Source organism: Syngnathoides biaculeatus, chromosome 17 (assembly GCF_019802595.1).
Source record: "Syngnathoides biaculeatus isolate LvHL_M chromosome 17, ASM1980259v1, whole genome shotgun sequence".
Classification (NCBI taxonomy): Eukaryota; Metazoa; Chordata; class Actinopteri; order Syngnathiformes; family Syngnathidae; genus Syngnathoides; species Syngnathoides biaculeatus.
Genome location: NC_084656.1, coordinates 1681893 through 1694953, shown reverse-complemented (window position 1 = coordinate 1694953; position 13061 = coordinate 1681893). Strand labels below are relative to the sequence as shown.

At 51.3% G+C, this 13061-nt stretch overlaps 1 protein-coding gene across 2 annotated transcripts in view; it reads left to right on the top strand.

Annotated features, from left to right (window-relative positions):
• megf10 (multiple EGF-like-domains 10) overlaps positions 1–12516 on the top strand; it is a 139800-nt gene extending 127284 nt beyond the window's left edge. For both annotated transcript variants that reach the window (XM_061802002.1, XM_061802001.1), the window contains exon 25: positions 10652–12516. In XM_061802002.1, coding sequence (XP_061657986.1) covers positions 10652–10818 — 167 coding nt within the window. In that variant the 3' untranslated portion in view covers positions 10819–12516. The remainder of the gene's footprint in view (positions 1–10651) is intronic.
• The last annotated feature ends 545 nt before the right edge of the window (positions 12517–13061 follow it).

The window sequence follows — 13061 nt, the reverse complement described above, 5'->3', positions numbered from 1 at the left end:
CAGCACTGTCCTTCGAGCTGCTTCCCAGGTTCGTTTGCAGCGTCGTACCACGGCCAGGGCCGACGGGACCGCAGTTTGTTGCCAGTGGAGGAAACAGAGACGGAGGATAGCCATGCACGACGTGGAGTGGAGCCATACCTGTTGAGGTGGAGGGTAGAGAATTGTGGGCATACTCTAGCCACTTGATGTGCTGGCTCCACGTGCTCTGGTCTCTGGATGCCAGGCATTGAAGTCCTGTCTCCAACTCCTGATTTACCCTCTCCGTCTGGCCATTAGACTCCGGGTGATGACCCGATGTCAGACTAGCTGAAGCGCCAATGAGGTTGCACAATTCCTTCCAGAAGCGGACGCTGAATTGCGGACCCCTGTCCGAAATGTTGTCTTGGGGTAGCCCGTGGTAACGGACGACCTCGTCTAACACCAGCTGGGCTGTCTGCTTGGCCGACGGGATCTTCGGAAGCGGCACGAAGTGGACCATCTTGGAGAAACGGTCCACTACAGACAGCACCACTGTGTTCCCTTGGGAGGGCGGCAGGCCGGTGACAAAGTCCAGCGCGATGTGTGACCACGGACGGAAGGGGGTGGACAGGGGTCGCAACTCACCAACAGCCCGTAGGTGGGAAGTGTTATTGGCCACACACACCGGGCAGGCGTTGACAAACTCCCTCACGTCCTTGCTGAGGTTGGGCCACCAGAACCTTTGTTCTACCACTGAACGCGTGTTTGCCATACCCAGGTAGCAGACCGTTTTGTTGGTATGGGTCCAGTTGACGACGTCTCCCCGCAGAGATGGAACGACGAAAAGGCGACCCGACGGACAATCCGCGGGCGTCGGTGTCTCTCCCAGGGCCTCCTTCACCCGCGACTCGACCGCCCAGGTGAAGCCGGACACGAAGCACGCCTCTGGCAGGATAGGAGCAGCCACTGATTCCGTGCGCTCCCCCTCGTGGATCCACGAGAGTGCATCCGGCTTGCCGTTCTTGGAGCCTGGGCGGAAGGACTGAGTAAAGTGGAAGCGGGTGAAGAACAGTGCCCACCTGGCCTGGCGGGCGTTCAGCCGCTTCGCGGTCTTCAGGTACTCCAGGTTCTTGTGGTCAGTGAAGACCACGAATGGCACTTGCGAGCCCTCTAGCCAGTGCCGCCACTCTTGATCTCCTACGTCATAGTTCCTCTCTGCCAGGGTCAGCTTCCTAGACAGGAACGCGCACGGGTGGATCCTTCCGTACTTGGGACTCCTCTGGGACAAGATTGCTCCAATTCCCGAATTAGATGCGTCAACCTCCACCATAAACTGGCGATCTGGGTCCGGAACAATGAGGACGGGCGCAGCGGTGAAACTTGCCTTAAGCCTGTTGAAGGCCTCCTGGCAGGTCCTGGACCACACGAAGATGTTGTGTGGTGAGGTGAGCGCGTGCAGAGGAGCGGCCACGGAGCTGAAGTTCCTCATGAAATTCCTGGAGAAATTTGCGAATCCTAAGGACCTCTGTACGTCCTTCCTGCTGGTGGGGGTAGGGCAACGCAGCACTGCGTCAACCTTCCCAGGATCCATACGAATCTCCCCCTCTGCCAAGACGAAACCCAGGAAGGACACGGATGCTCAGTGGAACTTACACTTGTCAATATTTACGAACAACTGGTACTGCAACAGATGCCGGAGCACTTCCCTGACCTGTTGGATGTGAGAGTTCAGGTCTGATGAAAAGATTAGAATATCGTCAAGATACACAAATACGTTCTTGTTCAGAAATTCCCTAAGTGTCACGTCCCATCGGAACGAGAGGTAGGACCCAAATGCAGGAACTCGGAAGACACAAGGTAGTTCAAGAAGAGACACGTTTATTGAATGCAGAGGTTGGGGATCGAGCAGGCAGTCCGGTGCAGCAGCGGTAGTTGTGACGTCGGACGACGAGAACAGATGAGCGGACAGGCAGGAGTCGGTACACGGGGAAACAATCAACGCAGGCAGAAGTGTCAAGGAGTCAGGCTTGCAAGGTTGGTTGGAGAACGGACGAAGGTCTGTACACACAGGATCAACGGGACATAAAGCTCAACGAACTGGCAGCGGACCAGTCGTCACCGGGTCCTATATATACACAGGGGATGATCCGCCCGCATGAGTCGCAGGTGTGCGCCTCCCAATTAGCGCAGCCGCGCGGGCACCCGCACAACTCGTGCTGAAGCGGCTGGATCATGACAGTACCCCCCCCCCCACTCAAAGGCAAGGTTCTCAGACGTGCCTAAACGAAAAAACAGACACTAATTAATACAGGCAGGGGTGGGCGGAAGGGGGTCCGGAGGAGGGCACGCCCCCCCCCCCCTGAACCCCAGACTGGTGGCCATCCAGGCCACCAAACACGAGGCGTCCGGGCAGACAGGTCAGGAGGACAACCCGGACACCAAGCACCAGGGTCCCCACGGGGCGATTCGGGCGGACGACCTCTGTGAGGAACCAAACGGCGAGGCAGGAACCAGAACGAGGCAGGCCACTGCTCCAGACGAGAACCTCCCACGCCGTCGTTGCAAGACGACCAGGGATTGGTCGCCAATGAGGCCAGGGCCTGAAGCGGCTGGGCGAACTCAGGAGCGAAGAAGATGATGGAGAGCAGGACCAGAGCCATGACCACCACCCCGAAGTCTCTCCAGCTCCTGGGTGGCTCCACAGAACTCCCCAGCTCCTCCTGGACAGCAACTTGAGAAAGCGGCGCCAGTACCGCCCCCTCCTGGAGAGCAACGTGAGAAGGTGGCGCCAGTACCGCCCCCTCCTGGACAGCAATGTGAGAAGGCGGCGCCAGTACCGCCCCCTCCTGGACAGCAACGTGAGAAGGCAGCGCCAGTACCGCCGCCTCCTGGACAGCAACGTGAGAAGGCGGCGCCAGTACCGCCGCCTCCTGGACAGCAACGAGAGAAGGCGGCGCCAGTACCGCCGCCTCCTGGACAGGAACGAGAGAAGGCAGCGACCCCGCCGCCTCCTGGACAGGAACGAGAGAAGGCAGCGACCCCGCCGCCTCCTGGACAGGAACGAGAGAAGGCGGTGCTAGTACCACCCCCTCCTGGACAGCAACTTGAGAAGGCGACTCCGTCGCCGCCCCCTCCTGGACAGCAATGTGAGAAGGCGGCGCCAGTACCGCCCCCTCCTGGACAGCAACTTGAGAAGGCGGCGCCAGTACCGCCCCCTCCTGGACAACAACTTGAGAAGGCGGCGCCAGTACCGCCCCCTCCTGGACAGCAACTTGAGAAGGCGGCGCCAGTACCGCCCCCTCCTGGACAGCAACTTGAGAAGGCGGCGCCAGTACCGCCCCCTCCTGGACAGCAACTTGAGAAGGCGGCGCCAGTACCGCCCCCTCCTGGACAGCAACTTGAGAAGGCGGCGCCAGTACCGCCCCCTCCTGGACAGCAACTTGAGAAGGCGGCGCCAGTACCGCCCCCTCCTGGACAGCAACTTGAGAAGGCAGCGACCCCGTCGCCGCCGCCTCCTGGACAGGAACGTGAGAAGGCGGCGGCAGCATCACCAACTCCACCTCCTCCTGGACAGGAACGTGAGGACGTGCCCGTCGCCGACAGAGCAGGAATGGGGACCGACCGCGGCCCGGTCGCCGACAGAGCAGGAACGGGGAACGTCCGCGGGCTGGTCGCCACTGCCACTCCAGAGCACGGACGAGAAGCGGCTGTGGAGACGTCGCCACCTCCTGGACAGCAACGTGAGGTGGCATCGGGTCGGTCCCCACTGCCACGTGAGCTTGCACTACATCCGTTGAAACAGCAATGTGGGCGTGGCGCGGTGGCAAAGGCAACGTGAACCTGAGTAGGCGGAGAGTCAGTCGAAACTGACACGTGGGCGTGTCTCGGGAGCGGGTCAGTTCCAACTGCTGCGTGAGCTCTGCTCGGAACCGCCAAAACCTCGACGTGAGACTGGCGAGGAGGCGGGTCAGTCTCCACAGCTACGTGCACTTGGCGAGGTGGCGAGTCTGTTCCCACTGTGGCGTGCACTTGGCGAGGTGGCGAGTCTGTTGCCACTGTGGCGTGAACCTGAGTCAGCAGCGAGTCCGTCGCCGTTGCGACGTCAGCATAGCTCGGCTGGTTCGCCAATCTTTGCCGGACCTGGGCCGTGAGAGCCGCCAATTCCGCGCTCTGCCGCTCAATCTCTGCCCGCAGTTCGCGGCGGAACGCCTCGTGTTTTGGCGGCACCTCCTCCCTCTGGGCTGGAAGCCTCGCCACCAGCTGCGGGTCTGCCAGTCTCACCGTTACCGGCGAGGAGTGGGAGGACTGTGTCTTCGTTGCCGCGCAGCGAGAGACACCAGGAAGGGCCCGGCCGGGGCGTCTCCTCTGGCCGCCCCGCGGAGGTCCCGGGTAGATGGCCAATCGGGTTCCCTCGTACATATTGGTGTACTTTGATCTACCGGGTGAAGACGTTCGGGTGCTGGAAATGCGGGGAGGTGAAACAAACTGACTGGGATGAAAGATCGGACGAGCAGATTCATAGTCAGAATAATCGGAGTCGTACTCAGGCAGCCGGTCAAACAAATCGTGGTCCTCCTCATATTCCGAAAAGTCAGAGTCCAGAAGAATATGAGGAGCCGGACGGGTCGTGTTCGGGACGTATTCATACCTCGCTGGCGGAGCGTAAGACACGGAAGTGGAGGACGTCAGGGAGCCTACCCGGATTGGGCAGGCTTGGTCCTCCGGCAGACGGTCTACCTTGCGTCGGTGCTGGCGCCGCCGGGTCTTTCCTGCTGGGTCTTGTGATGGCCAGTTCGTTCTGTCACGTCCCATCGGAACGAGAGGTAGGACCCAAATGCAGGAACTCGGAAGACGCAAGGTAGTTCCAGAAGAGACACGTTTATTGTATGCAGAGGTCGGGGATCGAGCAGGCATTCCGGTGCAGCAGTGGTAGTTGTGACGTCGGACGACGAGAACAGATGAGCGGACAGGCAGGAGTCGGTACACGGGGAAACAATCAACGCAGGCAGAAGTGTCAAGGAGTCAGGCTTGCAAGGTTGGTCGGAGAACGGACGAAGGTCGGTACACACAGGATCAATCAGGAGTACGAGAGTGCTGGAACGGGACATAAAGCTCAACGAACTGGCAGCGGACCAGTCGTCACCGGGTCCTATATATACACAGGGGATGATCCGCCCGCATGAGTCGCAGGTGTGCGCCTCCCAATTAGCGCAGCCGCGCGGGCACCCGCACACCTCGTGCTGAAGCGGCTGGATCATGACACTAAGAGTGTCATTAATGAAGTTTTGGAAGACGGCCGGGCATTTGTCAGTCCAAAAGGCATCACAAGATACTCATAGTGCCCTGTGGGGGTGTTGAACGCCGTCTTCCACTCGTCTCCTTCCCGAATCCCCACCAGATGGTAAGCGCTGTGCAAGTCCAGCTTGGTGAAGATCCGGGCTCCCTGAAGGAGTTCAAATGCTGTAGCGATCAGTGGCAAGGGGTACCGGTTCTTGACTGTGATGTCGTTCAGTTCTCAGTAGTCGACGCAGGGTCGCAGCGTGGAGTCCTTCTTCTTGACAAAAAAAAAAACGCACCGGCTGGTGAGGATGAGGGGCGAATGAGTCCGGCTGCCAGCGAGTCCTCGATGCAGTCCCTCATGGCTTGATGCTCTGGTCCTGTTAACGAGAACAGTTTCCCTCTAGGAGGAGAGGTGCCTGGCAGGAGTTCAATCGCGCAGTCGTATGACCGATGTGGCGGCAGAGACTTTGCCTTAGATTCAGAGAAGACCTCCCGGAGGTCATGGTAGCAGGAGGGCACCGCGGTCAGCTCCGGGGCGGTACTAGGTTCTGCATGAACGGGAGTCTGTTCCCAAGGTGAGGTGAAGAAGTGACCTCCCTGACTTCGCCGCGGTATACCGCACACTCACCGGAGTGGAGATCCTGATGTCGGAGTGCTTTGGTCAAATTGGGCAGCGGGCGATTAAGTGTCTCATACGCCCGCAGTAAAAACAGCGACCCTCCCGTCACAGACGATCCTTCGCTGGCCCGTCAAGACCCTCCACCTGAATGGGTTCAGCCGTGGAGGGCGGCGTGGACGACCGGGCGGCGGCCGAACTGGACCCCTCCCTCTCTCCCTCAGTCATCGCGGCTAGTTGACCCTGCATTACAAGTCGCTGGTCAACCTTGAGGGCCAACGCGATGAGTGCATCCAGCGAAGGAGGGAGATCCACAGCAATGAGCAGACCCCGGATTTGGGAGGAAAGCCCCTGGAAAAAGGCGTCATGGAGGGCGTCCTCGTTCCATCGACTCTCGGCTTCGCAGATCCGGAACTCAATCACGTAGTCCGAGATGCGACGACGGCCCTGGCGAAGCGTCAAGAGGCAGGCCGCAGCTTTACGCTCCGGCGCCACATACTAGAACACCTGGGTGAGTGTGCAGATGAATGACGTCCAAGAACGACAAGTTACTGAGTTACGACTCCATTCAGTAGTTGCCCATGCCTCCGCCCTTCCAGTCATGTGGGAAATGACAAACGCGATCCTGGAGCGGTCTGTGGGAAAGGCGGATGCCTGCAGTTCAAAATGGAGATCGCACTGAGCAAGGAAAGGCTTGACGTTCCCCGAGTCGCCTGAGAATCGATCCGGTCGGGAGAGCGGGGTAACACTGCTACAGGGGAGCTCCGTGGAGAGTGGTGCGTGCGGAACCGGTGGTACCAGTGGAGTGGCCACCGTTGGCGTGGCAACCACGCTAGCCTAGGAGGCTAGCCACGGCTCCAGCCGGGTGCAGATCTCACGGAGCCTCTTGTTGGTTACCTGGAGAGCAGCCTCCTGCTCCACCAGGCGACTGCCCTGGACTTGCAGGGAGTGATGGATAGCCTCTGAGTCGGCTGGGTCCATGTTTTGGCCAGATCGTTCTGTCATGAACGGGGCTCAAGGGTGGACCCAAATGCACGACTCCAGAGACAAGCAGACAGTACAAAGGAAACCTTTATTCGGTCCAAGGTCAGGGATCAGGCAGACAGTCCAAACAAGCAGAAGTAACAGTGCGGCAGGCTTACGAGGGTGTTCAGTGAACAGGCGTGGGTCGGTACACAGAGAGCAGAAGTCAGGCAAACAGGAGTGCGGGAACGAAGCATCAAGGACGACGATCTGGCGGAGGACAAGTGAAGAGTTTGTTTTTAAAACGAGACATAGGCATTTTTTGTCAGATTTACGAAACTCGCGCCAAAATTATCCAGCTCCGAATGGATAATTTTGGCGCGAGTTTCGTAAATCTGAAAAAAATGCTTATGTCTCGTTTTGAAAACAAACTCTTCAAGTCGTCCCCCGGGTCCTATATATACTGGAGGCATCAGCCGGGACAAGGTGTGCGCTGACTAATTGGCTGGCAACGCCCAGCCTGGGCAGGAAGCCAGGAACATGACACTCTTTCCCTGAGTCAGAGAATTGAAAATGGGTCGTGCCTGGGTCTTTCAACATGACAATGACCTGAAAGCACTCAGCCAGGAAAACCAAGGAGTGGCTCTGTGAGAATCATATCAAGTTCTGGCATGGCCTAGCCAGTCTCAACACATAAACTCAATAGAAAATCTTTGGAGGGAGCTCAAACTCAGTGTTTCTCAGCGACCGCCCAGAAACCTGTCTTATCTAGAGAAGATCTGTGTGGAGGACAGCCCAAAATCCCCCCTGCAGTGTGTGCAATTCTGGTGAACAACTACAGGAAACGTTTGACCTCTGTAAATGCAAACAAAGGCTACTGTACCAAATATTAACATTGGGTTTCTCAGGTATTCAAATAGTTATTTACAGCTGTATCCCACAAATAAATTCATATATTGTGATTTCTGGATTTTTCTTTTTAGATTATCTTTCTCACAGTGGACACGCACCTACGGTGAAAATTTCAGACCCCTCCATGATTTCTACGTGGAAGAACTTGCAATATAGCAGGGCGTTCAAATACTTATTTTCTTCACTGTATTTAGCACACTACCGGCACCACTCAACACATTTCCATCTATATCCTTTATCACCCTTACCCGCTACACATCCTTCCCATCACTATCCCTTTGTCTGGCCAACCTGTAGAGATCCTTTTCTCCTTCTTTCATATCCATCCTGGTGTACACGTCGTCGTATGCCTCTTGTTTAGCCTCCGCCACCTCTACCTTTGTCCTATGTTGTATCTGAATGTATTCCTTTCGCTTCACCTCAGTCCTCATAGTGTACCACTGCTTCTTTGCTAATCTCTTTCCTTGTATGACTTCCTGAATTTTGGGGTTCCACCACCAAGTCTACTTCTCCCCTCTCCAACCAGAAGACACACAAGTACTCTTGTCCCTTTCAGATAACTACTGTCCAGTAAGAGCCTCTCTCGCTTCGTTCCGGAAGGCCACACAACATTATTCCTTTCTCAGCTTCCACCACTGCTTTACCTTTGTCTTCTTAATCTTCTTACCCACGACCAGAGTCACCCTACACACCACCAATCCCATGCTGTCGAACGACACTCTCCCCTACCACTACTTTACAGTCAGTAAACTCCTTCAGATTACATCATCTGCACAAAAAGTAATCCACCTGCGTGCTTCTACCTCTGCTCTTGTGAGTCACTCTATGTTCCTGCGTCTTCTGGAAAAAAGTGTTCACGACTGCCATTTCCATCCTTTTTGCAAAGTCCACCACCATCTATCCCTCAAAGTTCCTTTCCTGGATGCCGTACTTACCCATTACTTCTTCATCACCCCTGTTTTCTTCACTAACATGTCCATTGAAATCTGCACCAATCACAACTCTCTGTCTGGGATGCTCAGAACTACTTCAGCTAGTTCCTTCCAGAAATTCTCCTTTAACACTAGGTCACATCCTATCAGTGGGGCATAGCTGCGAATCACATTATACATAACACCCTCAATTTCAAATTTCAGCCTCATCACTCAATCTGATCCTCCTTATACCTCCAAGACATTTTCCGCCAGCTCTTCCTTTAAAATAAACCCTACTCCATTTCTCCTCATCTATTCCATGGTAAAATAATTTAAACCCTGCCCCTAAACTTCTAGCCTTAGTATCTTTCCACCTGCTCTCTTGGATCTCCTAATCATCATATCAAACAACTCCTGAGCTTTTCCCGTCTTAGTTCCAACATTCAAAGTCCCAACAGGACTTAGGCTCTGCGCATTCCTCTTCTTCTTCTGCCGATGAATCCGCTTTCCACCTCTTCTTTGTCTTCAACCCACAGTTGCTGAATTTCCACCGACGCCCTCCAGGTTAACAGTGCCGGAGCGGGCATTGTTAACCCAGGCCACGAACATTCCGGTATGGTATTCTTTAGATCAACGCTCATATTTGTTTGTCACAGTTTTTCCCCGGATGCCCCTCCTGACGCAACCTTCTACATTTATCCAGGCTTGGGACCGGCCAACTGATTGCACTGGCTTGTGTCCCCATAGGACTGCATATCCACAAAAGTAACATCACAATATATATTTTTTTTTGGCACCTACTATAGTGTACCCTTGCCCATTCGTGGATCACCGTTCGCAGGGCCTCATATTCCCAGATTTTGCTCTCCAAGATTATATTTAATTTATTGTATTTTCACAATTGTAGAGGTCTTAAATTCTCTTCTAAATAGACAAGGTGGGGCCTTCCAATGTGATGCACCTTATGTGCACACTGAGTTACAACATTTGCAAATGTTGTGTGACTTGTCCAACAAAGTACATTTAAACACACTGATTACACTGTTAGCATGCATGCCATCACGTGTTTTAGCGTATATGTCAGCTACCATATCATGGCACAGTAAGGAACAATTGTATTTCACATCAGTAACCAGAAGAACCTTACATTGCCCATACACTGCCTATGTAGGCAGGTCATGACTTAAGATGTTGTGCACTCTCACTGTCACATCAAAACTAAAATGATCACACCACATCAAATAGAATAGCATAAATAGCAAATAATAAAACAAGAATAACTGAAGAAATCATTGACTGTAAACATACAGTTTAAAATCTATTTACATCTTCCCAGTATGCTTTGCAGCATTAAGGAAGTCCTTAGTACCACAAAGCATACTGGGAGCACCGCTCAGCATACTGGGAGGTGTAAGGAACGTTACCACTGCAAATAACAGGGTAACATTGTTTATCATATCATTTACCACTTTTAGTGTGGAAGAGGTGTCCTAATCGAAAGCATGACTACAGAGGTTTAAAGACATTAAAGGCAATATACATTGGTGTGAGACCAGTTTGAGTTTTGTAAATGTGGAAATGTCTGCACAGCAATGTAGTGTATTAAAGCTAGAACAACACAAATACAAATTAAGTTCTGAGAGTTCCAGTCAGTACTTAAGATGGTGCAGTGGCCTGACAATATAGTGCTACAGTATCATTGAGGCTTGAGGTCACAGGACTGGACAGGAAATGATAGGAAATATCCTGTTTACAATGTTTGCAATGTTACACGGGAGAAAAGAGAATAAAAAGACATGTCCTGAACCTCATTGTTCTTTGCTCCACATCTTTCAAATCCTTCAATGTGGCAAAGGGAAAAAAAGTATTTTGTTTGGCACTGTGAGTTTGGCTTTTATCATTATCATTGTCATTATCATCACTTTTCTCCCTCTCATGACCCAGTATAATGAATAACGTACTTATGCAATAAATTTGTGTCACGTAATCTCCTGTTTCTTTTATTCAGACCCAACCACGAGCACTATTCATGGCACTGGAGAAAGTAATGAGTGCATGCTGACAACCCAAGACCCATATGATCTACCAAAACACAGCCATATCCCTTGTCACTATGATGTGCTACCAACCCGAGAAAGTCCAACATCAGAGCACAAGGAGCTGGATAGTGACTGACAAGAGAAACTCACTGCATGAATAAGTTTTTCATCTCTGCACCTGGAGGCAACAAAAATTTGCATATCCTCTTCCATTTTTGTCATGTTGTTTTTCCACTTTTCTTTTACAACAGTTATAAACAAAGGGGTATACAAAGAATAATTTTAAAGTTTGTATTTTCAATTTTAAACACTGTTGAACTGATTCAAACTAACTCAGAATATTTGAAATAATTGGGTTGTTTCAGGCGGCACGGTGGAGGAGCTGGAAAGCGTTGGCCTCACTATTCTGAGGACCCGGGTTCAATCTCGGCCACGCCTGTGTGGGGTTTGCATGTTCTCCCCTTGCCTACGTGGGTTTTTCTCCGGGCACTCCGGTTTCCTCCCACATCCCAAAAACATGCAACATTAATCGGACACTCTAAATTGCCCCTAGGTTCGGCTGTTGCCTGTATCAATGTGCCCTGCGACTGGCTACTAACCAGTTCAGGGTGGACTCTGCCTCCTGTCCATTGACAGCTGGGATAGACAGGATGGATGTTTCCAGGCAATAGTGGGATAGTGGTTAACACTTCAGCCTCAGTCGAGAGGTTCCAACATAAAAAAAAAAAAAAAAACAGGTTAATTCAGTGAATCCTAAACCGCAAGCTCTCACAGACGTGAGTCCACAGAGAAAGCTTGTAGAAATTTTCAAATTTTAAATTTTTATTTATTAAATGGTAATATGTGTCAAGTGGTACAGAGGAAGATTGGTTAAAGGGTCCGCCTCACAGTTATGAGTTCAGGGGTAAAAATTCTGGCTCCGCCTGTGTGGAGTTTACATATTCTCCTCACATCCTAAAAACATGTATTAATTGGAGCCTCTAAATTCCACATAAGTGTGATCGTGTGTGCAAATGGTTGTTTGCTTCTCTGTGTCTTGCAATTGGCTGACAACAAGTTAAAGGTGTACCATGCCTCCTGCCCGAAGATAGCTGGGATAGGCTCCAGCACTTCCATGATCCTTGTGAGGATAAGTGGATCAGATAATGGATTGATGGGTCATTTTCATATAATTTGATCAATAGCAGTAAAAACATGGTCCAGTGAATTTCCACTTGAAAATCAATTAATTTTACTGAAATGGGCAATTCAATTATTGGTAGTTGTTGACCATCGAAAGGTCACATACCTTTCTAAGAAAAAACAAGATTGTAAAGTAGTGTTTTTCTTTTCATGCCAAAACCCGTTCACTGTTAAGTGTTGTTGGAGGACGCTTTTTTCTCCTTGTGTTCTTTTAATTTCGGGTAGTGAGAATGTTGGTTATCCAAATACAGGCTGGAGACGATGAACAGTTTCTTCGTAGCTTTTACTTACAGAATATTCTGGGCACAAATGAGTGACAGACGATGGCTGCAGCAGATCACAAGTGCAAAGATACAGAGGACTTGCAGCATTTATTATACTATCAGAAGGATCCGCATCACAAACGTATGAAAGGAAAATAAAGAGCATGAAAAGAGAATCGCATCATAAAATGAAGAGCATCACAAAATATCTGCATCATAATAACTAAACCAAATCTATCTGGTAATAACGGGCACATTCCTAAGTCCTGGGCTCTAGTAAACATTTCAGCAAGATTCACTTAAGGTTCACTGATGAGTTGGCATGCTTCAAACATGAGTTGAAACTGTTCATCGTCTCCAGCCTGTATTTGGATAACCAACATTCTCACTACCCGAAATTAAATGAACACAGGGAGGAAAAAGCGTCCTCCAACAGTGTCCAAAATAAAGTTTCATAATTTGCAATGTTCTGCGATTGGCTGGCAACCAGTACAGGGTGTACCCTGCCTCCTGCCCAGTGACAGCTGGAATAGGCACCAGCATTCCCGTGAACCTTGTAAGGATAAGAAGCTAAGAAAATGGATAGATGGATAATTTGCAATGTTTTCTGAAGATGCAAAGTACATTGTGGCAATTTTTTGGTTTTGTTCGTTTTGCTCCATTTACCATTAATGCCGCTAAAGGTAGCCTCATTATATTTTTGCAATACCGTGGAGTGATCTGTGAGTTGAAGTGCTGGAATGAGGCCATTTTGAATGCATACAATAGCAGACAGCAAAATAATGGTATTATTTCTGAGATAAGAATGAATATTTACAAATTTTTCAGTGTTCGAAATATAGAATGTCTTTACTATTATTACAATTATATGAAGACAAAACTGAAATGGGTTTATTGAGTAGTTAGAATCATTTATGCAAATGTATCTGCAGTG